We start from the raw sequence: 25,814 nt of genomic DNA, 5'->3' as shown, positions 1-25,814 counted from the left end.
TTGTGTGTAGCCCCTTTCTTGGCCTCATGTCTCCTTGCTTTCTGACCACTCTGAGGTGAGCAACTTCCTACATCTTGTATTTCTATCATCATGGACTATTTCATTACAACCTTAAATCCAACGGAGCCATTCAACCACAGACTGAAAGTCTGAAATTATGGAAAAAAGAATCTTTTTTCATTGAAGTTGATTTTCTCAGGTATTTGTCATAGTGGTGCAAAGTTAAATAATGCAGTCCTCCAAGCTATTTCTCCTATGAACTCCATAACCTGACTATAACTACTTCTAACACATAGAACTCACTATGAAATTTCAACATTCTCGGCTGAGGTCTTTGCAGTGTCTTGTGTGCAATGAGTCTTTCTCTTTCCTTGTGCCATCCTCTACTCAATCCTTATTCTCTCTTTCCATCACAATACAAACATCTTCCACTTTATTTCCAGATCCCAACCCTGGAATCACAACAGGATTGGCCCCTCCTGTTGCTCTTTACAATCTTAGTCGATACGAATCTATTTTTACACTTACTATTATTTATTGTAGTTATTTGTGTTCCTCTCTTGAATCTTGAAATCCATATTTTTTTTGTATCAAAGTTCTTGACACAGAGTATGGCATGTAGTGCATATTCAAATAGATCTACTGGATGGAAGAATGGGTAAGTACCTTGATGAATACATTTGTGAGAAGGTAGGTGATTGAAAGAATGTATTGGCAGATGGATGAACAGACAGATAAGTGTGTTTGTGGATGGTACTACTGATTTCTATCAGTCAGTGTATTCAGCCACCAAGCATTACTGAGTTCCCCTCTCTTACCCTGCACATTATGCCAGAAAACGTGATAGAACCAAAAATAACCAGAATACCACAAATCCAAAATGCCAGTTTGAAAAATAAAGACAGCCTGTTGCAGGTCCCTATTAATTACTTTGAAAGTCTGCTGATACTCAGGAATTTGACCACAATTGAGTTTTCCTCTAAAACTTTGCTCATGTAAATACCATTACGAGAGCCTGAATAAGAGAAATAGAGTGCCTTTCTGGACCCCATCCATTTAGCTAGTCACATGGTAGCCAAGAAACATCAAAAGGAGGATAGAACAGAAAAGAAAAAGATTCAATTGTCTAGATAATGAGAGGTGTTTGTACCATTAACACAGATGTTGATGCTCTCTTCAAATACAGAAAAGATTTATAAGTTTGCTTCTTCTATTGGCAGAAATCTGAGTGCACCATTACTAACCTTAAGGCGTTTCTTTCATGGATCCCCTGGCCTTCTGAACAAAATCAAGACATTAAGTCTGCCAGACAAGACCCCTTGTGATCTGACTTCAAGGATCCTCCCTGGGTTTATCCACTGCACAGAATGTGGGCCTGCCTGAGCTATCTTCCTGCTTTTCTTCTGCTGTGTGTCACAAACTTAGCTGATTCTTCTGTGTTTAGGATGACTCCTCTCACCAGAATTCTTTCTCCTATTTCCATCCTCAACCCTTCAAGATTTCCCAGAATACTCCCCTGGTTTTCCAGGTTGAGTCTGGGGCCATCCTTTGGGTTTTCACAATTCCTCATACTTCCTCTCCACAATGCACAAGTGGTACTTTAGGTGCCATTGCTTATGTGTCTATGTCCTTGAGTTTGTAAGAATTTGGTAAGAGGGTAGAAAAACACTGTGGTTTTTATTTCTTATCTGTAAGACTCATCGTAAGACCTGACACATAACAGACATACGATAAATAGCTATTGAGTCAAGGAAATATCATTCTAGCAAATGATCAGCGATATCTCAAATGCATCAATTAGAATAGTAATTACTATTTACTCCTAGAATAACAGTGTTTTAATTTTTCTTTTGGCTGGAGGATTTGATTGCAGAAACTTTGGACAATAAAAGACGTACAAATAGAAATGGAGCATACCTGTAATCTTTCTATGTGCAGACAAGCTTTGTGGGTTTTTTTTGCTTGTTTAATACTAGATATTGAGCAATTCTTGATGCCATTAATGTGACAAAAACATGATTGTTAATGACCTAACTAGGCCACTGAGTGGAGACACAATACTGTTCTCTGTCTTTTACCCCAATTTTTTCACGATGTCCTTGGATCTTGGTTTCTCTCAGGTGTCATGGGCACACTCTTCTGCACTGTGAAGGGGCAGGATAGATATATGGTCCTGTAAAATAATCTTCTTCCTTATAGCCTTTCTCACAGTTCTTTTGCTGCTTTTGGAGGGAAGGGAAAACAAAGCAAGAAAATGCAATGATTTTGAGGCATGCTGTCTTTCTGGTGCAGTTCTGAATGCTGTAGTGTACTATACATTTTTTATTGGGTGTCTAGTATGTGGCCACTGCCACATTTTGTGGACTTCCTTAGCATCACATTTTTTTCTGAAGTTGCTAAGGTGTAACACTACCTTGGGAACCTTCTCACCCAAATCCAGAGAGATAATCTCTGCCATTTTTCTCCAGTTAATTCCAGTCTGTCCACAGGCAAGGCAGATTTGAGGGATGGTGTAGGTACCTGTGTTGTAAGTCAGACAGATGTCACCTGTGACGACAACATCTAGGTTAGAGTTGGTGGTATGGATGCGGCATGAGTCAGGTACAGGAGTCATCCTGGATGCCTCTCTCTGTGTGAGACTCACATCTGATCTAGCTAAACATCTTTCCACTTGATCCTGTTTGTTTTGTGCTATTTCTTCCTTTTCCCGTGTCTTCCCCTCTTTGGTCGCCCTTAAGGTTAAAGCCACCATTACCTTTTGCCTTGATTACAAAAAGGTGAAATAGTACCCCTTGTTCACTCTAGACTCTCTTTAATCCATTCTCTACACATTCTGATATAAGACAAATATATGATTATGCCACTTCCTTGGTTAGAACACTGCAATGCCATCCCTTTGTTATAAGACAAAGACAGAATTTAACATGGCCTATAAAACTATACTATTTGCCCCATTCATTTGGTCAGTCTCCCCAGATACCATATTCCCCTGTCATTCTCTGCCTTAGCTTCATTGTTCTGCACCCAGTTCCTTATATATGCTACCATGGTGCCTTTGCACATATTGTCTCTTTTGCTTGCTTATATATTTTCTTACTTAGTTTTTAAAATTTTTTTTATTTTAAAGAGGGTAAAATTGAACATCACAGAACAGAACAAAACAAACATAAGAAAGCAATGTAAGAGACACAAATTTCAAAGCAAGACAATCAGAGTTATTTACTATTTATATTGTCTTTTTTCTTCCTAATAGTTGTCCATATCTTCACATACAGAGAATTCACACGAAGCAACATAGTATAGAACTGATCTGAACAAGATGAAGAAGATATTTTAGGCCTTAAAGATCAGACAACAGGGAAGTCAACAATGGCTCTCATTGTGTCTCTCATTCTCTTCAAAATAGCTGTCCATACCTTCATGTATGTTAAGATTAAGCAAAACAAAACAGACCAAAATCACTCTGAACAAAGAATAATAGTGGATTGCTGGATTTCACATCATGATGCTGTGGAATCAGCACTGGATACTATAGTGTCTCTTTTGCTTCAAAGTAGTTGTTCATTTTTTAATTTTTTTTATTTTGAAAGTAGTAAAATACAAAAGAACAAGACAGAATAAAGCCAACTGAGACCATGTAGTGAAACTGGTACAGAACTTCACAGCAGGTTACTGGGATAACAGTAATAGATATCATAGTATATTTCATTATCTTTACCATAGTTGTTCTTTTAATCATATATATCAAAATAAAATGAAATACAGAATATTATAGAACTTATCAAGACAGAATATTGAATAGAGCAGTACCATTATTCAGAAAAAAGCAAAATAGTAAGAAAAATATTCACTTCAAAGAAATGGTAGAAGGAAATCCCCCTTATTTGCTATGGTCAACCTCCCAGGAGATGCTCAGATTTCTGGTTCCCATTTGCTAACGGAGGGACAGGGGTGAGGGGGTAGGGGAAGTGGGATGTTTGACTCCAGGCCACACACCAGTAGGTTCACTAGTTTTTAAAATTTTTTTTTATTTTAAAGAGATCAAGACAAAAGAGGACATAACAAAGCAGATCAGAACAGTACAATATCAGCAACACAGTATTTCACCACAAAACAACCAGTAATTAACAGTAATTACCATAATGCCTCTTTCTTTGAAATATTTGAGCATAACTTCATATACTATAGTATCAAACATAGAAAGACAGTGTAAAACCATTCAAGAGAATGAAAGTATTACAAGGCATTCAGAACCAAATAACAGAGAATGAACAATGGCTACTATATTATCTCATTTTCCATAGAAAATTTGTTTATATTATCACACACATTAAAATCCAATAAGATACAACATGATAGAACCAATGGAAACAGAAGAGCAAAAGCATGGTAGGACTTCAGAGTAAGATGATATTAAATCAGCACTGACTATTGTAATGCCTTGTTTTCTTCAAAATAGCTGTTCATACTATCACAGATAATAAAGTCAAACAAATCAGGATAAAACCATTCCAACTAACAAATGCAAACATTATAAGGTTTCAAAGCAATGTAATGGGGAATCACAATTACCACGAACTCTTATGTACTCTTACCATTTCTTACTCTAGGGAGACTATACAGTATTTATGAGTTTGATTTATTTCACTTATGAGTATGGTCTCAAGTTGGGTCCATTTATTTATAAATATCTCAATTTGATCATTCTTTATAGCTGAGTAGTACTCCATTGTATAAAAATACCACAAATTTTTTATCCATTCCTCAGTTCATGGACACTTAAATTGTTTCCAAGATCTGGCTATTACAAATTGTGCTGCTGTAAACATGGGTGCACAAATATCACTGTGGTATGATGATTTCAGTTCTGGGAATATGCCTACAAGTGGAATAGCTGGGTCAAATGGGACTTCCAATCCCAGCTTTTTGAGGAACCTCCAGACTGATCTCCACAGTGGTTGCCCCGGTCTATACTCCCACCAACAGTGCAGGAGAGTTCCTTTTCCCCCATAGTCTCTCCAGCATTTGTTGTTTTGTAGTTTTATTGATCCTGGCCATTCTTTATGGAGTGAGATGGAATCTCAGTGTTGTTTTAATTTTCATTTCTCTAATGACCCATGATGCTGAACATTTTCTCATGTATTTATTTGCCATTTGCATTTCTTCATCTGAGAACTGTGTATTCATCTCAGATGCCCGTTTTTGGATTGGGTCTTTGAATTTCAAGGGTCTGATTTTTTAAATTTTTCATATGTTTTAGACAGAAGTCCTTTGTCTGAGGGGCAGTTCACTAAGATTTTGTTTGCCAGTTTTTAGGTTTTCTTTTCACTGTGCTGGAGATTTCTTTTGACATGCAGAAACTTTTTAATAAGACGTGATCCCAGTTATTGATTCTGGGAAGTATTTCCCATGTGGTTTGATTCCTGTTTATGAATTCTCTACCTACCCCTATGTCTTCAAGATTTTTACCTAATTTGTCTTCCAACAGATTTAGTGTTTCTGTTTTAATATTCAGATCTTTGATCCATTTAGATTTTAGTTTAGTACATGGTGATAGGCATGGGTCTAGTTTTAGTTTTTGGCATATGGAGAGCCAGTTTTTCCTCATCATTTATTAAAGAGACTGTTGTTCTTCCAGTGAACATGTTTGGTCCCTTTATCAAAGATAAGGTGGTTGAGTGTGTTTGTAGTTGTGGTTGTATCTTCTAATCTATTTCATTTATCTTTAGATGTTTGTATTTCAGTACCTGTCGCGAGTGTCTAGTGCACTCGGGACCCCGGGAAGAGGCACACATGAAATCAGGACACGGGGGATGCAGAGCAGAGAAAACAGCAATTGCTACTGCATGCTGTACTTTATTTTTAGGTTCTTATATAGTGAACAGGATCAACTCACAGTGCACAGACGATTATCTTGAAATAGCACATTTTGTGACAAGCTTTGTGACAAACTACAATGGTATCTAAACTATTTAAGTTAAGCAAGCAAGCATAACCAGTTCTTCTTGCCCCAATAACCCAGGAGGAACACCATTAACCCAAGAATGTTTTTAATTATGTTCGTTCTTTCTAGCCACCTGAAGGTCTGCCATTTCCTTCTAGCTCCGTAAACACAGCCTAGTCACGCATCATGAGACAAGAGGGAAGAACATTTTCTTCTCTTGGGTCCGCTTTCCTACCCAGTCTCTGTTCTCATGCCGGGGCTGATGTTATCACAGACTATGAGGGGGCCAGGCTCCTTAGGCGACACCACAAGTACCATGTTGATTTTACTACTGTTGCTTTGTAGTATAACTTCAAATCAGGGATCGGGATACCTCCTGCCTTGCCTTTGCTGCTTAGAATTGCCTTTGCTATTCTTGGTCTCTTCTGGTTCCAGATGAATTTTAGGAGTGATTTCTCTAAATCTATGAAGTATGTTGATGGTATTTTCATTGGGATTGCATTGAATCTGTATTACAATTTTGGGAGAATGGCCATGTTCACAATATTTATTCTTCCTATCCATGAACAAGGGATGTCTTTCCATTTTCTGAGATCCTCTTCAATTTCTTTTTTCAGGGTATTATAATTTTCCATGTATAGATCTTTTACTTCTTTCATGAGATTAATTCCTAAGTATTTCATTTTTTTGGATGCTAATGTGAAGAGTGTGGCTTCTCTTATTTCTCTCTCAGTGATTTTGTTATTAGTTAATAGAAATGGTATTGATTTTTGTATCCAGCTACATCCTGAATTTATTTGTTATATCTAGGAGACTTTCAATGGAATTTTGGGGGTCTTCTATGTATAGTATCATGTCATATCAAATAATGATAATTTAACTTCTTTTCCTATCCTTATTCCTTTTATTTCTCTCTCTTGTCTAATTGTTCTGACTAGTATTTTCAGCACTATATTGAATAGGAGTGGTGATAATGGTCATCCTTGTCTTATTCCTGATTTTAGGGTAAAGGCTTTCAGTTTTTGGCCACTTAATGTGATTCTGGCTGTTGGTTTGTCATAGATGACTTTTATCATATTGAAGTAAAGACCATCTATTCCAATTTTTCGTGAGGTTCTTACCTAGAATAAGTGTTGGACATTATCAAAACTTTTTCTGTACCTATAGAAATGATCATGTGGGTCTTATTTTTGGCTGTACTGATATGGTGGATTACATTTTTGATTTATGTATGTTGAACCATCCCTGCATGCCTGGAATGAATCCCACTTGGTCGTGGTGTATAATCTTCTTGATGATTTACGGTATCCTGTTTGCCAATATTGTATTGAGGATTTTTGCATCTGTTCTTACCCAGTTTTGATGCTGTCTCATCCTTCAGGTCAGATTGTGTTTCCTGAACCTTGTCTAACCCCTGCTTTACTTTCACATAGTACATCTTTCTTTCCTATGTGACGTTTATCATAGGTCCGGGACTAATCAACTAACATGCCCTTCTCTCTTAGACAATAAACTTCAGAAGGGCAGAGGATCATGTCTGTTTCCCAACCACCTGAGCTCTGAAATGTAGTGAATGCTCTAAAAACGTGCCAGTTGAATGAGTTAAAAGCAGATGGGGTAGTACTTCTTCAAAGCTGAACACCATGTAGCTTATGAGCAAATAAGTTTCTTCAGGGAAGCTTATTAAAGGAGGACACAATAAACTTATCTATCAGATCATTTGAACCCATATCTGTGAATGCAGCAGGAAGGAAATGTTCTATGTCATGTGCTAAATCTTTAACATCTACACAGGACTGGAGATTTTGAGAAGGAGTCCAGGCACATGGAGTAGAGCACCTGATCAGTGTGCAGCACCTGCCTGGGTACAGATGCGTCCATGAATGGGGGTTGTGTGTGACAGGAATGGCTCTGGATGCTTGCAATCAGGGTGATGCTGATGATTCTAGCATATACTCATTTGCTTGGCACCTCTTTAATTCTTCTCTCAAAATTTGTCTTTCTCTCTTCCTTTGTCTAGATTTATGGTCAATGTGACCTGGGATGGCAAAGACTTATCCTTTACTGAGGAAGGCTATCAAGTACACCCCAGGCTGGTGGTGATTGTGCTTAACAAAGACCGAGAATGGGAAAAGGTGAGTATCCTTTCTGCATTGAATTTGGAAATGAAGAAAGCATGGGCATAAAGGACGAAACTACTATTTTGCATTTACTGCAGAGCCACTCCAGGCTCCATCCTAAAACCAAAGGCAGGTTTTTCTTAGAGCAGGGTTACTGACTATTGTAAAGTGCAATTGGGATTCTTCACCTAGGTGAACTTGTAATAATGTTTGGTATGGTACATCAGTCCTTAAATGCCGGTAGGAATCCTGGGAGGATTTAGAATACTTTAAGGACAGTCAACTTTGGTTTGCTCCATTACAGTAGAAAATGTTGGCTATGTAACAATTTGTCTAAACCTCCTAAGTATGTACCATTTTCATCATTTAACTTACTGGTCAAATGTCCTGTATTTTCATTTAAATTAGTCTTTTATTTTAGGTAAACTAATTTTCAAAAATTAAATACATCATTCTATGAATCATATATTGGAGGTAGAGGTTATAAATTATATTTACAAGAGCACACATACTAACTTTGAAAAAATGTGAAGAATTTTCACAATATGTAGAGAAAAACAAATTGTCCCAGGTCTTGAGTTAGAGAAGAGATGTGCAGGAAATTTGCAAAAGGTCATATGCATGCAATGAGAACATCTGTCCTGGGTATATTTTGTATCCTTCTATAAATCAACTCTCAGATTATTAGCCACACTATAACATAAACTATGAAAGAGCAAAACAAACAAATAAAAAATAAGAAGGAAGCTTATATTATCTTGTCTTCTTTGACAAGCAGTGCCTGACTTCTAAACTGCTCTAGCATCCTGAGATTTACCTTTATTTTTCACATCAAATGGAGATGTGAGAGATCCCAGATGAGAGAAAAATGTAGGATGTGGTGTGGGGCACATAATATAACTAACTGAAATCAGGAGAAAATAAGATACAAATAGATTTATTGACTTTGGGGAGACAATGTCAGATATCTAGAGGGCAAGAGTAAATAAGAGGCATAAGAAAATGTCATACTACATCCAACACTTATAATTACATATTCTTTCAAGAATACCTGGAAAACTCTCAAAGTAGACTATGATTTGGGACATAAAACAAGTCTTAATATATTTAGAAGGATTGGAATTATGCATAATGTACTCTTCGACTCTAACAACCTTGAAATAAAAGCCACTAACAAAAAATATAGAATATCTTCAAATATTTGGAAACTACTACACATTTCTAAATAGCCTGAAGGGCAAAATCGAAACAAGAAAGATGTTGGAAAATATTACAGGTGGAATGATGATGAAAACAAATCATATCAGAGCAAAATTTGTAGAATAAAGTTCAAGATGTGCTAAGAGGAAATGCATAACTTTAAATGCTTATAGTAAAAAAAGAATATATAAAGTCAATAATTTAAGCTTCTAAATTAAGCAGTTAGAGAAAGAACATAAACCTTAATGAAAAGAAAGAGAGTAGTAAATATGAGAAAAAACTGCCAAAACTGAACGCAAGCTATAGAAAAAAATGGTGAAAAGCCAGTTCTTTGAAAAGATTAATATAATTTATAATATTAAGCAATAATGAAAAGAGGAAACAAAATAATTAATATTAAAAACAAGAAATTATAGGTCCTATGGGATAAAAGTAGTTGGAAAAATTTATGTCAGCAAATTTGACAATGTTGGCAAAATATACAAATACCTTAAAGAAAAAAAAACTGATATGAGAAACTGACCACCAGAACAACTCCATGTTTTCTACAAAATTAAACATATAACAAAAACCCCATTTACAAAAAGAAAAAAAAAACAAAACTGCAGGTCCAGATGACTTTACTGTGAATTCTATCAAATGTGTAAAAAAGAAGTAACACCAATACTTACAAAATTTTTCATTATGTTTCTAATCAGAATCCAACAATGTATTTTAGAAAGGATAATACATCATTGCCCAGTGGCTCTTATTTTAAGAGTGCAATACTGGTTTAGCATTAAAAATAAATCAATGTAATTTACCATATTAACAGGAAAAAGGAGACAATTCTATGGTTACCTCAAATGATACAAAAAGCACATTTAATAAATGTGCTTCAAAATGGAGAAGGCAGATTCCTCAATCTGATAAGAGTTGTCTGTGGATAGCCTATAGCCTAGCTAATGTTTTATTTAATGATGAAATAGTAAAAATAGTTCCACAAATGCATTTGAATAATTTTTGAGGAATTATTATGAGAACAGGCTAGAGAAAAGCCTTTTAAATAAATAGTATGAAGTCCATTAAATATTCACATTCAAAACTAATAATCCTTAAAGTATACACAAATAATTACTTAGTGAGCAAATAATTACCAATAAACCTCAAGCTATCCATACATAATTAGTTGAAATAAATCATAGTCTTAAATGTAAAAATGAAAATTATCAAGTTTCTAAAAGATAGCATAGGAAAGTATTTTGTTATCTGAAAAGGTCACAGGATTCTTAAAGAGAATGCAAAAGGTATCAAACATACAGTAAAGATAATAAACTGTACTCTATCAAAACTAAAAACTTTTATCCATGCACAATTTTAAAAGCAAGATACAAATTGAAAGAAGTAGCTAATACATACATGTTGTAAAATATTCATATCTAGAATACATAAAAACTCCTAAAATCAATAACAAAAACAGAAATAGCACAACGGAAGTGGGAAACTTAGTTAGATACTTTATAAAAGATACTTGACTTGGCAAAAATTCATGAAAATATGCTTAACATCATTGGTCATCAGTAACATGCAAACTACAGATGCAATAGGATGCTATTTCATACTCACAGAGTGCCTATAAATAATAATTATGACATCAAACCACAGTGAGACTGTGGAGCTGACTCTTCCACAGGATATTGCTGTGGGAATGCAGAGTTATAACTATCACAGAAAACTGTTCTGTAGGTTTTTTTTTAAATAAAGTAAAACATGCACACATCTTATGATCAAGCAATTCCATACTTGGTTATTTATACCAAAGAAATGTAAATATAAATTCAAAATGTTATATTTGTACAAGAAATCAGCAACAGCTCAAGTATCCATTCACTAGATGATGAATAAATCATTTAGGGTATATTCATCAAATGGAAGTCACTCAGTAATAAGAAGCAGTGAACTATTCATAAGCCTGACAACATGGATGGATTTCAAATCCCATTATGTTGAACAAAATAAGACAGACACAAAAGATTATATTGTCTGATTCCATTTATATGAGGCTCAAGAAGAGGCGAAACTTGTCCATTCCGTCAGATATCAGAATTGGCTGCTTCTGTGGGGGAAGGCAGTGGACAGGAAAGGACACCAGAGAGTTTTCTAGAGTGATGGTCATTATTTTCCTTGTCGAACATTTTTCAAAATGCATGCAGCTATGCCCCAAGGTTTGTTCATTTTATTGCATGCTATTGTATTTAATTAAAAAAAAAACTCAAGTCATACAAACTGGGTACCTAGTACACTTGACTTTTTTTTTTTTTTGCTGAGGATTCATATTTTAGCTCCCAGACTTGAATACTAATTGTAACAGTAATAGTTATTTTTTTATTAATCACCTACTCCATTTTTTAGCTGATACATTAAAGTGATGGCGGAAAACATTATTCATTTAAAACATTTTATTCAATCTCTACTGTATTCCTGGTACCATTCTTGATGCTTGGAAACTTGCTAATAAATGAGAAAATAATTTCTTACACGAGGAACATAGATTGTGTTGTCTATGGAGGAGATGGAGGAGGACGGGATTTTAAGTTTTTCTGTTATGCTCGAGGAAACTATTAGCTTCCAGCTAACTGTTCTCAGATTTTACTCCTTTCTGTCTTCTGAAATCTCTGTAGCTCACCATATTAAAAACTCACAACTCCTTGAGTGTTCGGAGTTCCTTAAGGTGTCTGAGACTTCGAATGTGCTATTCTTCTTTTATCTGTAGTGATTTACAATATTCCTATTTTCTTTTATCTGTAAAGACCTAGTTTTTCTTTCCTTTTGCTTGCAAAACCTAAAATATTAGAAAGTATTTTACTGCTCATTAATAGGAAGTAGAAAATCTGGCCCTCTCTGCATTACACTGTTTGGACATTATTTTTCAGCACAATCTGAGGATCACTTGTCGGGCTCTAAAATAATCCTAAATTGGCATTAACCAGTTCTGGTTCTGCCTTGACTCACACCTGTGAATTTTCTGTGCAGTCTTCAGATCTGGCTCATCTTCCAGGGAGTGAGTTTACAGGAGGCTGCTGCAGTGCAGTGACAACCCTGAATAAAAGGAAGTTGCCCTTGATATTCTTCATTTCCAGATACTCCAAAATACCTCTTAGTGTTTTGTGCATTCTCTTTCACATTGCTAGTGAAATACCATAATCTCCCCCAAGAAAACGCACTTGAGAAGTTACTGCCAATTTGAGCTTAGAATTTACAAATACTTCCTGTAGTGGGTCTATTCTCTAGGCACACCAGGGAACCAGGGCTTTAGAAATAACTCCCTGTGCTTCTGTCTCTAAGAAAGAGGAAGCCAGTGGAGCAGGTAAATACCAGCCATGCCATCTTTAAAGCTGTCACAGAGCCGCATACGGATTCAGCAGGCCAGCAGAGAGGAGGGCCATTGAGGACAGGGTTTCTTTCCTTTATATTTCTGAGGTCACCCCGTGGTGTCAACAGGAGCAGCAGCATGAAATGAGGGTGTCTTGGAAAACACAACAAACCCTCAGAGGAACACTTGCTTTTTTGCAAGGTCTTTGTATGAGAGTACCATGAATGATATAGATGCTGAGAACCAGGCCCCTTGTGTATTGTAGACACACAGCTTAGAGCTTTTGCTTGCAAATGGGAATTGCTATGCTTTTTGTCTCTTTCCTTTTCCAGTGATTCTGCTCACTTGGGAGGTTGGTGGTTTCCAGAGATGTTTGAAAATAACACCCTGGCTGCAGGTATTAACAGTTGGTCCAGTACAACCAAAAACCCCCAGGTGCCAGTAGCAGGCTTGCTGGAAGGATGAGGAGGAAGTCATCCTTCCTCGAGTAGCTCATAACTGAGCCAGCCCTGGAACAACTAACAGGACAAGACAATCCATGTTCTGCTAGAAATAACACCAGTCATATCAGCTTGGCCTGGTCACTTGGGAGAGGTCTCTGAGGGATGAGGACATTAAAGTTAGGCCTCATTTGAAAAACTAGATAGTCTTTTCCAGTCTGAATCACTTTTTATTAACTTCTCACCCAAATGCTTTGTAAACAATTCTATTTATTACTTTAGGGTTAAAATAATTTTAAAATGAAAATATATACTTATGTGGCGGTACACCTGTATATACATACAGATTAGCTTTTAAGATTAATTTTTAAAAATTAATAAATAAAAATTGTGGGTATTTATGATATGCAACATGAGCTTTTTTGATCTACATGTACTTTGCAGAAAGCCTAAATCAAGCTAATGAATGTATCTAAAGCCGGCTATAAAAGGATTATATGTTGAGAGACAGATATAAAGAAAGATATTTAAAGTGGTTTGAAGTTTTGGCTTCAAATATAAATAGGACATAAAATGCATATTAAAGTAAAAAGAACATTTCTGTCCCTAGAGAAGATCTAATGAAACATGGTAATGATATTCCGGCAGGCAGGCAAAGAGCCCTCCTTATGTCTTCCTGAAAGAACTGTCCATTTCCCTTGCTTAATGGCTTTGCCTCTCTCTCTGTTCACACCACTCCATTTGCATTCTCCTTACTGCTGTTGGTTTCAGCTGCATTTTGCACAGAGATACTTCCAGACTCTCCCTCCAGCCGAGCCATGTACCCTCTTGGCTTCCAGACTTGGCTATAAGACACCCCACGGGCATAGCTCACAGGCCTATTCAGCCTTATCTCGTCCAAAGGCAAGCTCATTATCTTTCTTGCCTTACATGCTTGCTTTTCTGTGATGCATGCACAGCAAGCTTCATTCTCATACCCCAGAATCTCCTAAACCCTCTTATTTGGTTGTCATTTGCTCAAGCTTGGTTCCCTGATGTTTCTGTGCTTCTTGTCTCTTTGCCAAGGATGCCTATTTTTCCTGTAGATTCCCAGGGGTGGAGTTTTCTTCATCATTTCTGCAGACCTGCATACCCACTCTAAAAGTGTCAACAGTTTGCTTTGTAATTATTCCTGTGCGTATTCATCTTTACTTAGACTCGGAGCTCCACAAGGGAAAAAAATCTGCTTCTTTGGTCTATTTCTTCTACCTCAAAGGCTTTGTCCTGATGCACTGTTGGGCCTTTCTGAAATCTCAGTGATGATGACTTCACTCACCATTTATTAAAAGCTACCCTGAGCCAAGAATTCTGCCAAGAACTGTACATTCATGATTCAATTTAGTCACTTCAAAAGCTGATCTAAAGTATTCCTGCCTCAGAAATGAGAATTCAAGTTCAGAGATGCAGTGACCTGCTTAAGATCTCCCAGATCATAGATGGTAGGAACAAGATGTGATTGTAGTTTTGCCTGACCCGAAAAGCTGTGCCCCTCTCTACATCAGGCTAAATAACTGGAAGAGGGGCATTTTGTAGGGTTTGTGTAGTATCTGTCTCTTTTTGCTCATTGGATGAAGTAGGTTCTAGTTGAACACAGTTAATTGGAACTTGGGGTGTAAATATGTATCACATCTCACAGGCTTAATGTTTCTGTTCTATAGAAATTCTATCTTCTAATTTAGCTCATTAAAGTAGGAGATGCACCCAGTCTTTTGTGTTCTGTGCATAAGAAATTAAATGCCAGTTTGCCTGATGCATATCAATGTGTTATTGTGCCTAGTGAAGCATGGTAATGTAAGGGTGCAATTATTTTTTAATTGTTTAATTGGCACACAATAATTATACATAGATATGGGATACAGCGTGATTTTTTAAATTTTTATTTTATTTTAGAGAGGATAAAACAGAATAAAACCAATCAAACCCAACCAAACAGCGTAAGAGATACAGGACTTCAAAACATTACAAAATCAACAATAGTTACCATAATGCCTTTTGATGTCTTCAAAATAGCTGTAGATAACTCCAGACATAATAAAAATGAAACAGAATAGAATAGAAAAACAAAACAATTAATGCAATAAAGGGCTTCAAAACAAGCCAACAGTAAATCCAAAATGTTGCCATATGTCTTTCTATCTTTGAGGTAGCTGCTCCTGCCATTGGATTTGACATAATCAAACAAAACAAATAAAACCCAACCCAGTAAAATGATGGAAATGATATCGGACTTCAATACAAGATCACAAGGAGTCAACAATGACTACAGCACTCAAAAGGAGATCCCCCCTAGATGCCACACTGCATATCGATATCCTCTCAGCCTATGATCAGACCACTGGCCCTAAACCTGCAATGTCAGCGAAACACTAAAGCACCATCAGCATCCAATTGCATTTCACCTCAATAGCTATCATCACAGCCTGTGGTTCTCGGGATAAGCCAGTTGCATATGGCAGTGTGTGTGTGTGTGTGGTACTTCTTGTTTGCCGGCCTGTACACCAGCTAGCTTGGGTCTAGCTGATCCAGTCCACTGCTGGCCTGTGCATGGTGCTGGTTCCCAGAATGGGCTTGCTTCCTTGATGTGGACTTCTTATGTCTACCCCCAGCAGTGAATGGCTCTGACTCACGGGGAGAGGCTGGGCTCTGGCTGATCCAGTCCGGCAGCAGCCCACACATGGCGCTGGTTCCCAGACTGCACAGTGTGATATTTTGATGCACGTATATCACATGTAGTGATCAGATCAGATAATTGGCATATCCATCACCTAAAACATGTATCATTTCTTTGTGTTCAAAATTCTCCTTAGCAGCCATCATGAAATATAAAGTGCCTTGTTGTCTGCTATAGTTATTCCATTCTACCATGCTATACAACTTTAAAAGCTATTTCCTTTGTCCAAGTGACCGCCCTCCCATACCTGTTAACTGTCCTTGCTGCACTATCGTACCTTCCCAGGTTCTGGTAATGTGATATGATTTGAAATTATAAAATGCTGAAACTCCTTTCCTGTTTTCATCCCTGCTATCTCTTTCTACCACCACCACCACCACATTTAACCTAGAATAGCCTCGTGAGAACCTATGAGAATGTGTAGATCTGTAGTGTATGTTTGCTTATGTGTGTGAATATATATATATATATATATATATATATATATATAAGCATTATTTGCACATCCTACAAACAAAGAGACCTGTTTGTAATCACAGCTTACTTAGAAGGACAACAGCATTCTGTTGATAGAGTGAAGCATCTGACTACCAGCAATGAGTCGTATGTTTGACTGTAGACTTTCTGCTTCTCCTGCACCTTTTATCTCTGGTGTTCAAGAGTAGAGACTTAATAAATCTTCATAGTACTGATCAGAGAATGAATGAATGGAATGATTGTGCCCACTCTGAGGAACTTCTCCAAATCAGGAACCTGATTCAGTGCAGGCATTTTTTATGAGTTTGGCTTCTTGGTTTACGTACATCAGAATCAACTTAGCCCTATCTACAGCCTAAGAAGAATTATTTCTGAATCTGAATCATATTTTTCATAAGGGATTCATATGCTTGCTAAACATGTGGAACTCTTGGTTTCCAGCAGAGACTTACTCTTCGTTACTTTAAAATGGTCTCCTCTAGGTCACGCTTTAATCAAGGGTCCTTGCTTTTTAGTTTTGCTTCTCTTTTTCCTTTGCATTACATTGCTTAGCCACAAATGCTTCAGACAAATAGCAGCAGAAGGGGAAAAAAGGAAACTAGAGTCTTGTTGTACCGTGAGTAATTTCTGGAAAATGAAACAGTTATTAACAAGGTTAAATAGTATTATGTATGGACATGGTTCAGTACCTGTCATTAATTTGTCCTCAATGAACATTAGGCCCTTAAGTGATTTTTTTTTCAGTTTGATCTGTCCCTTATAAACAGAAATAACTGAATTTGGGTTGCATAGCCTTTATTTACTCATATATTTATTCCCTCAAAGACAGTTTCCTGAGCACCAGCTATGTACAGTCATTGTTGAGGGTTGTAAAGGGCATAACACATCCAGTCATTAAGAGACTTGGATCCCAACAGGGCACTAGGGAGCTTAGGATGTCTTGAGATGTGCCACAGGAAATGCTCTGAGTGGACTCTTGGGAATCAAGGCAAGATATGTGTTTGATGTACACAGGAAGATCAACGGCATTGATATCAAGGACCTCCTGCCTGAATGAGTTTTCTTGGAATGAACTAGAGGTGAACTTGTGAACCTTTCAGGAGGGCCCTCCAATGCCACAGAAACCCTAGGCACAGGTTAAGAGTACTTAAAGCCTGTTTGTAAAAGAGTTCAATGTGCTTGAAACATCATGTGACGGGAAAAAGATTCTGAGAAGGGCCTCAATGTGACACCCACATTTCTACAAACTTGCCCTGGAATTGTGTGCAGATCCATGATTATAGTGTGCAATCGCTTCCAGGGTTATGTTATGTTACATGGCAGAAAGGATTTTTTCCCATTGCTATTGAGTTACTTAAAAGGGAGATGTAAAGGTGGATCCTGTCAAACCTATAAGCCTATTTTTTTCCAGTTCTGAGGGGATTTGAAACCCACAATCTTCACACTAGACTACATGCCCAGCCCATTTTTAAAATTTTGAAACAAGCTCTTCCTAAATTACAAAGATGCCAATCTAGGCTTGAACCAGTGACCCTCCCACCTCTCAGCTTGCTGGGATTATAGGTGCATGCCACCACACCAAGCATACACACACCTTTTTAAAGCACAAGTTTTCTGCGTCTGGTAGCAGAGAAGACGTTTCAAACTCTTGAAGGGTTTGCTTGACTTTTAGATAGGAGAGAGGAGGCTGCATCACAAAGAGTACAGGAGGCTCCAGGGCCTGGAACCCACGCATGGTGCCAACCATGGTGCCAACCTGCAAACAGCAAGGACCTCACTCCTACAGACTTGGCCTCACTTTGCAAACTTGACTGAGTTTAGGAGTAAATTCTTCCCACATCTCCAAATAAAAGCCTAGCCTTTCTGACCTCCTCAACAGAGAACTGCATGAGCATCCATGAACTATAAAACTGTAAAATAAAAAATAGATGTTGTTTCAAGTGACCAAGTTCAAAGTATTTTGTTGCACACAATATAAATTCAACACAAATGTTCAAAAGGCAATTAAGGAAAGGATTACACCTGCTACAATTTGAATTATAGACTATGAGATGATTAATTTTAGTTTTTATTACTATATGTTTGTGGTACATAATGGTTACATTCATCACGGGGAGGTGCTACATGTACATAGTGCATCTTAATTATTTTTTTACTCCCTTCTCAGTGATCTTCAGGGGCACTGGTGAGCTGGAAGTGAGAGTATAATATAAAACTAATAGCAATCACTATCATTTGCTTAACATTTACCATGTGCCTTGAGGCATGCTGAGTACTCACCTAAATCTTATAGAAGCACTGAGACAGCGATTTCTCTTTTGGAGGATTTCAGCAGCTTGCTCAGTGTCTCAGAAATAGTAAGTTGCAAAGCGAGGCTATTGAATCCAATAGCCTAAACTCTTAAACTATACTTCTTTGTTACAGTTTGTATCTAGATGTCTCCTCCCCCAGAGACTCCTTTAATCATGGGGGAAAGCTTTACATAGGTGGCTGAATCTGGAGTTTTCGACTGATTCAGAATCCAATGCTGGGATTACAGATGTGAGTGCTACCCCTGCCCTAGGGCAGGGAGCCTCCATATACTATAAGAGATGGAAAGAGTTTTGTATCTCTTTTGCTCTTATTTTTTCTGTCTGTCATGAACTGTTGCCCCTCTGCCATGTGCCACTCTGTCTTGGATCCAGCCAGTTTTATGGACTGAAATTCTACAAACTTAGTTAAATAAACTTTTTCCCCTTTATCTTTGAGTGTTGGATATTTTGTTACAGCATGAGAGAGAAGTAATAAAGATGTTCTTTAAAAAGAAAATGGTAGCTAGGTATGATGGTGCATCCATGTAATCTCAGCACTCTGGGTGGCTGAAGCAGGCGGATCACCAAGTTTGAGCCCAGCTTGAACATTTTAGAGACTAACCAAGGCTGTGTCTCAAAGTAAAAAAGTAAAAAATAAATAAATAAAATAAAAAGGGCTGAGTATGTAACTCTGAAAAAGCCCTAAATGGTGGTTAACATGAATCTTCTGTACATTTTCTAAGATGTTATTTAAAGACAATGAAAGTGTGAAGAAGTGATGATCTGAAAGATGTATGCAATATAGGAATTTGTCAGAATTTTTTCTTTTCTAAATTTTTAGGTATGCTACTGTGATTATGTTTTTCTAAAATTGATAGTTTTGGAAGAAATTTGCCATGCCTTAGGTGATATTGTCCATCTCTGTTCCTTTCTTTTCCCTTTCCCCTTCCTCTCTCCTTCATTCCTTTCTTCTTGCAAATCCATGTTTAAAATTTAGTGCCCTTTTAAAAATGAGTTTGGTAATATCATGAACCTTAGCAGGTCTGTGTGGAATTTAATTTGTTTCCTTATATAATGATCATTAAGTTTCTCAGATGATATGAGCCATGGAGAGGGAAAGTTAAGCCATTACAAAAGATTTAAAATTACCATCTGACTTCCCTAGAGTCACGCATAGTGACTATTTTAAATACCCACACAGTACACTATGTTAGGTCACAGTGAGGAAAATATAGTAGGTCCCTAACAAATTAGCACATGCAGCTGAAGTGAGTTGCATCACCTCTTTAGTGCATGTTTCTGCTTTTCTCTGCATTTTTGAATTTCTTTTTTCTTTTTCTTTTGCTGTTGTAACATCCACTCAGCTCCAGGAAGAATAGCAGTTACTCTGCTGGATTTGAGAAATTTTTAAAAAATACACGAGTTTCACAGAAAACACATCTGCATGGAAATATGCATTAATAGAATGTTAATGACAAAGATGGATAATGATGATGATGAAGTTGATGATGGGAATGTTGTTGAGATGACAGTCTTTAGAGCAGCAGATACTATGAGTTGAGCTCCTATAATGTGCAGACAGCATGCAGGGTGTTTTCAATGCATTACCTCATTTTTGCCTCATAATGGTCTCTGCATTTTCCCACACTGAAAATGGAGATCATAATAGTAGTATGTAGTACTAACAGTACTAATAATAGCATATAGTAATAATCAGGTGATATAACAAGTACTTAGAACACTGCTTGGTACATGGAAGGTTAGCAATATATTTTAGCACCCATTATATAGTTCTATCTTCATACTATAGGAGAGAAAGTGGAAACAACCTAAGTTGAATGACTGGTCTAAGAGCACATATTACTGAAGGCAGAATTGGAGCCCAAGCAGTATCATCACAGCCAGAATCAACCAAGGTAATGTAGGCATCATCCTTCTCCACCTAAAATGGAAATCCAGCTTGAGAATGAAGCTGTCTGAATGGCAGGGGCCATGATTAAGATGACAGGTGATATAAATGTAAGACAAAAGCCGCACAGTTGCTGGTTTGCCATTGCCATTAATTATGAAAATGAACAAATAGATTATTTAAATGATCTCAGATGAGCAAATTATTCAAAGAGCTGCTCAGTCAGAAGTATTTCTAGAAACTCCTGCATAGACAGACGAAAACTATTCAGATTTTCTGACAGGGTCACCAACTCTCCTGTGCTATAGAGGAATTCAGAGAGGATCTGAACATTTCAGATGGAAGCAGGAAGGAGTGTCAGCTTCCCACCATTGTCTCAAATACCTGAAAGAATCTCTCACAAAGAGCCAGGCTGATGCTAGCTCACATGCTTCAGAGTCTTAGATTGATGAACCCTTTTGTTTGGGGCTTATTTGGGGGCAGCATATCATGATAGGAGCACAAGACAAAGCAAAAATTATGCTACTCCTGTGGCTAAGGATTAAAGACAAGGAAGAGGAAGGGGCTGAAATCCCACTGACTCCTTCAAAGGGGCATGCCAGTGTCACTGGGTCCTGCCTCCTAAAGTTCCCACCCCCTCCCGATAGTGCCAAATCTTTAACACAAGGGCCTTGAGTGTTATTCTAGATTCTAAATTATAGGAGGGAGGGAGTGAAATAAGGGGTGGAATGGAGGGCAGAAGGGGAAGAGGCAGAATTAAAAATACAAACACTGAGCCATCGAGCTAAGCTTTTTCTACATTGCTGGGAGTGCCAAGTTCTTTCAGAGCTCAGAGTACCACAGGGGTGTGTAGGAGGTGAGGGGCTGTTGAGGCGGAATTTGGCTTTGACCAGAGATAGTAAAACTTTTCTGACTATTGTTTGGGGTTCCAAGTGGGCTTTCTCTGGGGCAAAATAAAATACTTTTAAAATAGAGTAGTAACAAGATTGACATTAGTGATGATCAACTATAATGCAAATAAACTGTAAGAATGCATTGAATATCTATTCTGTACTGAACCTTACAGTATAGGTTTACATATTTATTATTGTAGTTTAGCTGCATGATAACCTTGTGAAATAGATAATATTCTCTGATTTTATACTTGAGTGGTGCAAATTTGAATATATTTAGTCACTATTTGTATCAATTGATAAGAGATTCAAATTTAGATTGTGTGGGTCACCAAGTCTAGTGCCCTTTCTACTACTTTGCACAGGATAAATGACAGAAGTTTTCTTATAGTTCTTATTTTTGTGGGTAATGTTTGCAGTAGAAATTGAGAGGAGAGATGGAAATACCTATCTTTTAGTTGAACTCAACTCTGACTCTTTAGGATAAAGTAACTGGAAACAATGACTGTTGATTAGATTACACCATTTGTCCCTCCCTTTATCCATCCAGACAGTAAACCAATGATCAATCATCTAATAAATTACATGTCTATCAACTCCTTTGACCAATCATTGCTCATCCATTCATGTGATCACTTCTTCACTCTAGAACATGTTCTCTACTGGGAATTGCCAGATGTTTACTGATTACATACCCTTTTCCAGTCCTGTGCTAGGTACAGGTGAAGCAGAGATCAATAATCAGTGTTCTTTCCTTCAGAGAATTCACCATCTAGTGGGAGCCACAGAGAAAGGATGCAACATGGTGAGGTGAATGCTAACAGGATAGGACAATGTGGACCCTCATCTCAGTCTGGATATTGGGGAGGAGATGAGAAAAGCTTCCAAAAGTGCTAACATATGTCTTGAGTCCTAAAGGTCAAAGGAGATACTCAAGGGATTAAGGTCCTCTAACCCATGCTACTAATTTATTCACAAATGTGCAATAGCCCTCATTGATTTTCTGCTTTTGGTGGCTCAAGTGGAGAGCAGTGAGGGGAATGCTTCCTGCTACAGCAACAACTTCCAGACCTCACTGGTGCTTGTCTGGACCTGTTCTCCAGGTTCTTAGCTTTGTCTCTATCCTCTTCGTTCATTTCTCCATTTGGATGGTCATGGTGCAGACAGGAAGGACATTTGTTCCTGGAAAAAGAAACAGAATGGTGATGTTCTCCAGAAATCTGCTTCTGGATGCAAGCAGCATTGCTAGACCATCTTTTATAATGACAGTTGAGTTTTATTATCTGTGCTTTGGCCATGGAGGTTGCCCTCCCCACCACCCTGTTTCTCTTGGCTGTCTTAGACTAGTGAGAGAGGCAGATATAGAGGGGTTGAATATTCTAGGGCCGACTTTTAATTAGTAGCAGACCAAATACGCTTTATTTAGGCTCTAAAGTCAAAGGACTTGGCTATTTGGCACCTTGAAGTAGTTCCTCATATTTTATAAACAATAGGATAATTATTATGCCTGGATGTATCATGGGGCTTTGTTTTTATTACTATTATTTTTATCCCTTTTAATAGATATTCAAGATAAATAGTTATCAACCCCTTTCCTATACCCCAGTTACATAGAAGGAAAATGAGCCTTTGCAGAGATCAGTGATTTGCTTGAGTTTACAGAGTGAGTAATTGACCATATCCAGATTCCAGCTCGAAACTGTCTGATTCCAAAGTCCATTTATTTCTATGGTACCATATGGTAAAAATGAGATTTCTTTGTATATTGGCAGTGAAGGTTGTTAGTGCTTTAATTATGGAAACCCATGTTGGGAACTCCATGTCCCTGCCTTGTGGACTTGCTTCAGTGTTTACCAGAACTATTAGAGGTACAAGATTTCCCACTGAACCAGAACCTCTTCCTGAGTTCCACTTTGAGTATCCCACTGAGCTGTATGCAAATCTGCCCCAATCAGTCCCTTGTATCCTTGAACAATGCCAATAAACACTCTTCTGCAAATCTAAAGATGTGAGAATTAGACCCCAGTAAACTGCTATGTTGTTGCTTATTACTTCAACAGATGGTCTGTTATCTAGCCATTGTTTTTTGAAACTGTTTTAAAAATCATCACAATCATATCTATAGAGTTCTTATAGCCCATTCTTTTCATTTGAATTATAATTCTGAAAATTGGAAGCACTAAATGGATTGTAGGGGAAATGAAGAGGGGCTGGAGCATCTTGAGTTCTGTCCATGTGAAAAAGACTTCATTGGAAACACATGAGAAGAAAAAACATCAAAGTTAGGAAAAGACAGGAGTCATTCTTATTCTTCTGGAGGGAATTGTAGAATGATTTGAAGAAACTGATGTTCTCTCTCTTATGCTGTGTTTAACTGTAAAGTTGAAACAGGCTATCTGAGTTTTAAATGACAATTATTAGTACTGTTTTCTTTTCTTTAACTTTACAGTTGGAGCAAATTATATTAGTATTGGAGTCCCATCATGGTGGCCTCCATGTAAGCCAGCAGAGGGTAGTTGATGGTGCAATTTTTTTCTTTCCATGATTAAAGTTTCTTTGAAGAAAATAGGTAATCAGATCCAAGCTGAGAAAAGAGGGCAAGAATCAATTTTGGCTAAGAGATCCTGACAACCACAATTTAAATAGGGAAAGTAGGGATATTTACCATCTGGACACACTGAGATTCATAGATGAGAGATGCATTCAAAATTCCTCTGTGGGAACTGTCCACATTTCTTTTCACCTGTGGTGTTTAAGTTGACAAGTTGAATCTACACAGCATGATTTGAGTTTGGTGCCAAAATGACACCCAAAGATTTGCATTCAGGAAGTGTCACTGCATTAAAAATGAATGAAGATTCAAAACTGTAGATGGGATTCCCATCAAGTTATACTATAAGTCACTGAGGGAGACAAAGATGTATCTAATTCAGAGCTGCAAATCCTAAACCAATGTCAAAACACAAGTGACTGATCTATGCAGACAGAGAGGATGGCACTGGGGTCACAGAGAGAGAGATACTATAGTCTTCTCTTTATCTATCATGCTAGTGAGCAATGGAGACATTTTGAAAAGAGTGGGTTTTGGTCAACATGGGTCATACTTTATTCTGAGACTAGACTAAGCCTGAAACATTATGATTCTTTGTGTTTCTTGGGTAACACCCGTGTATCCATCAGTATGATGGAGCTGATAACCACCCCATGGAATTTCTTGAGGACATTAAAGCCAACATGTATTAAATGCTTCTCATGCTGCCTATTTAACTTAGCTGAATTTGTACTTGCCCTAGTCATGCTTATCTCTGAGGACAGAATGCCTGAAGGTCAGAAGTCCCTGGATAAAAGTGCTTGGATTTAGGCGAGATTTCCAGAGAGACTTTCAGAAAATATTGAACTTCATTATAATCCCATCTCCCCACTGGCATGCTAAATGACAGACCCTCCTTCACACTCAGCATGACATATGACAAATGCAATGATGATGACCAGACTGGAAAGAACCATAAAAGAAGTAAAAAGAGGCAGTGCCCAATTCCTGAAAAATCTCTGTCCATACCCAGAAAAAAGTCATGAATATAGTTTGGGGTCAGAAAATTTGTAACAATGCTAGAAGTCAGAATTTTGATTTACAATGTCTCTTAATTCATATAAAAACCTTAACATATTGAGACTATTATCATTGGTATTTTGTAAATGAGAAAAAATGGTAACAGAGAACAGGTAATTTTCAATCATCCAAACTATATTTTTAGCCATGTTTGTTTGACTCTAAAACGTATGCTTTTTTGCACACAAAATCCTCAGTCATTTTTCCGTCAAATTCTACAATGCAGGCAACACCACCAGTGCTTTGGGAAGTAAAGATTTCAAATAGCAAGCTCATAGAGTTGGTCTTTCTGTATAGTTCCTAATAATAAAAACAAAATGTCTAATATTTTAAAGTTCTAGTTACATTTCAGGTCCTGAGCCCAGTACATTATTTTAACTAATATATTGCATGTTCACTGCAACCCTAATCAGCATATATTATAATTGGTTTTATTTTACAGACAACAAAGTGATTGAATCATGATCACCCAGCTACTTCACAGCTTGTGGAGATTATAAATAATTTACGTAAAAATTTAATACAGATGGGACTTAGTAGAAAAACTTAATAAATGGTAACTGTAATACATGCATTGTGCAAATCTTGAGTTTTAAGTGACAACTATTAGTGTTGTTTTCTTCTATTTTTCATATTTTTGAGTGAATTCTCTATACTTTCCAACAGAATTCTTTTTCTCTCAGAGGAATGGATTTAAAATCTCAAGATAGGCATTCTTGAAGATCACTCTCCATTTGATTTTGCTTTGTATCCTGCACAACGGGATTAAAATTGAAACATATGATTAAGCTGCTTGTAGTTCACCTATTTGCTGTGCCTTCTGGTCTGAGTTACCTGAATGAACAGCACTTTGCTGCTCTGAGAAATT

At 37.3% G+C, this 25,814-nt stretch overlaps 1 protein-coding gene across 1 annotated transcript in view; it reads left to right on the top strand.

Moving 5' to 3' along the window:
* Grin2a (glutamate ionotropic receptor NMDA type subunit 2A) overlaps positions 1-25,814 on the top strand; it is a 420,257-nt gene that overhangs the window by 292,528 nt on the left and 101,915 nt on the right. The window contains exon 5 of the mRNA XM_063226505.1: positions 7,965-8,079. Within this exon, the coding sequence (XP_063082575.1) occupies positions 7,965-8,079 (115 nt within the window). The remainder of the gene's footprint in view (positions 1-7,964; positions 8,080-25,814) is intronic.

The sequence above is a fragment of the Cavia porcellus genome, unplaced genomic scaffold, assembly GCF_034190915.1.
Source record: "Cavia porcellus strain 051 isolate PalLab524CR breed Dunkin Hartley unplaced genomic scaffold, mCavPor4.1 scaffold_16, whole genome shotgun sequence".
In the NCBI taxonomy this organism is placed as follows: domain Eukaryota; kingdom Metazoa; phylum Chordata; class Mammalia; order Rodentia; family Caviidae; genus Cavia; species Cavia porcellus.
The sequence above is the reverse complement of the archived record's forward strand: the minus strand, read 5'-3'. Positions and strand labels throughout refer to the sequence as shown.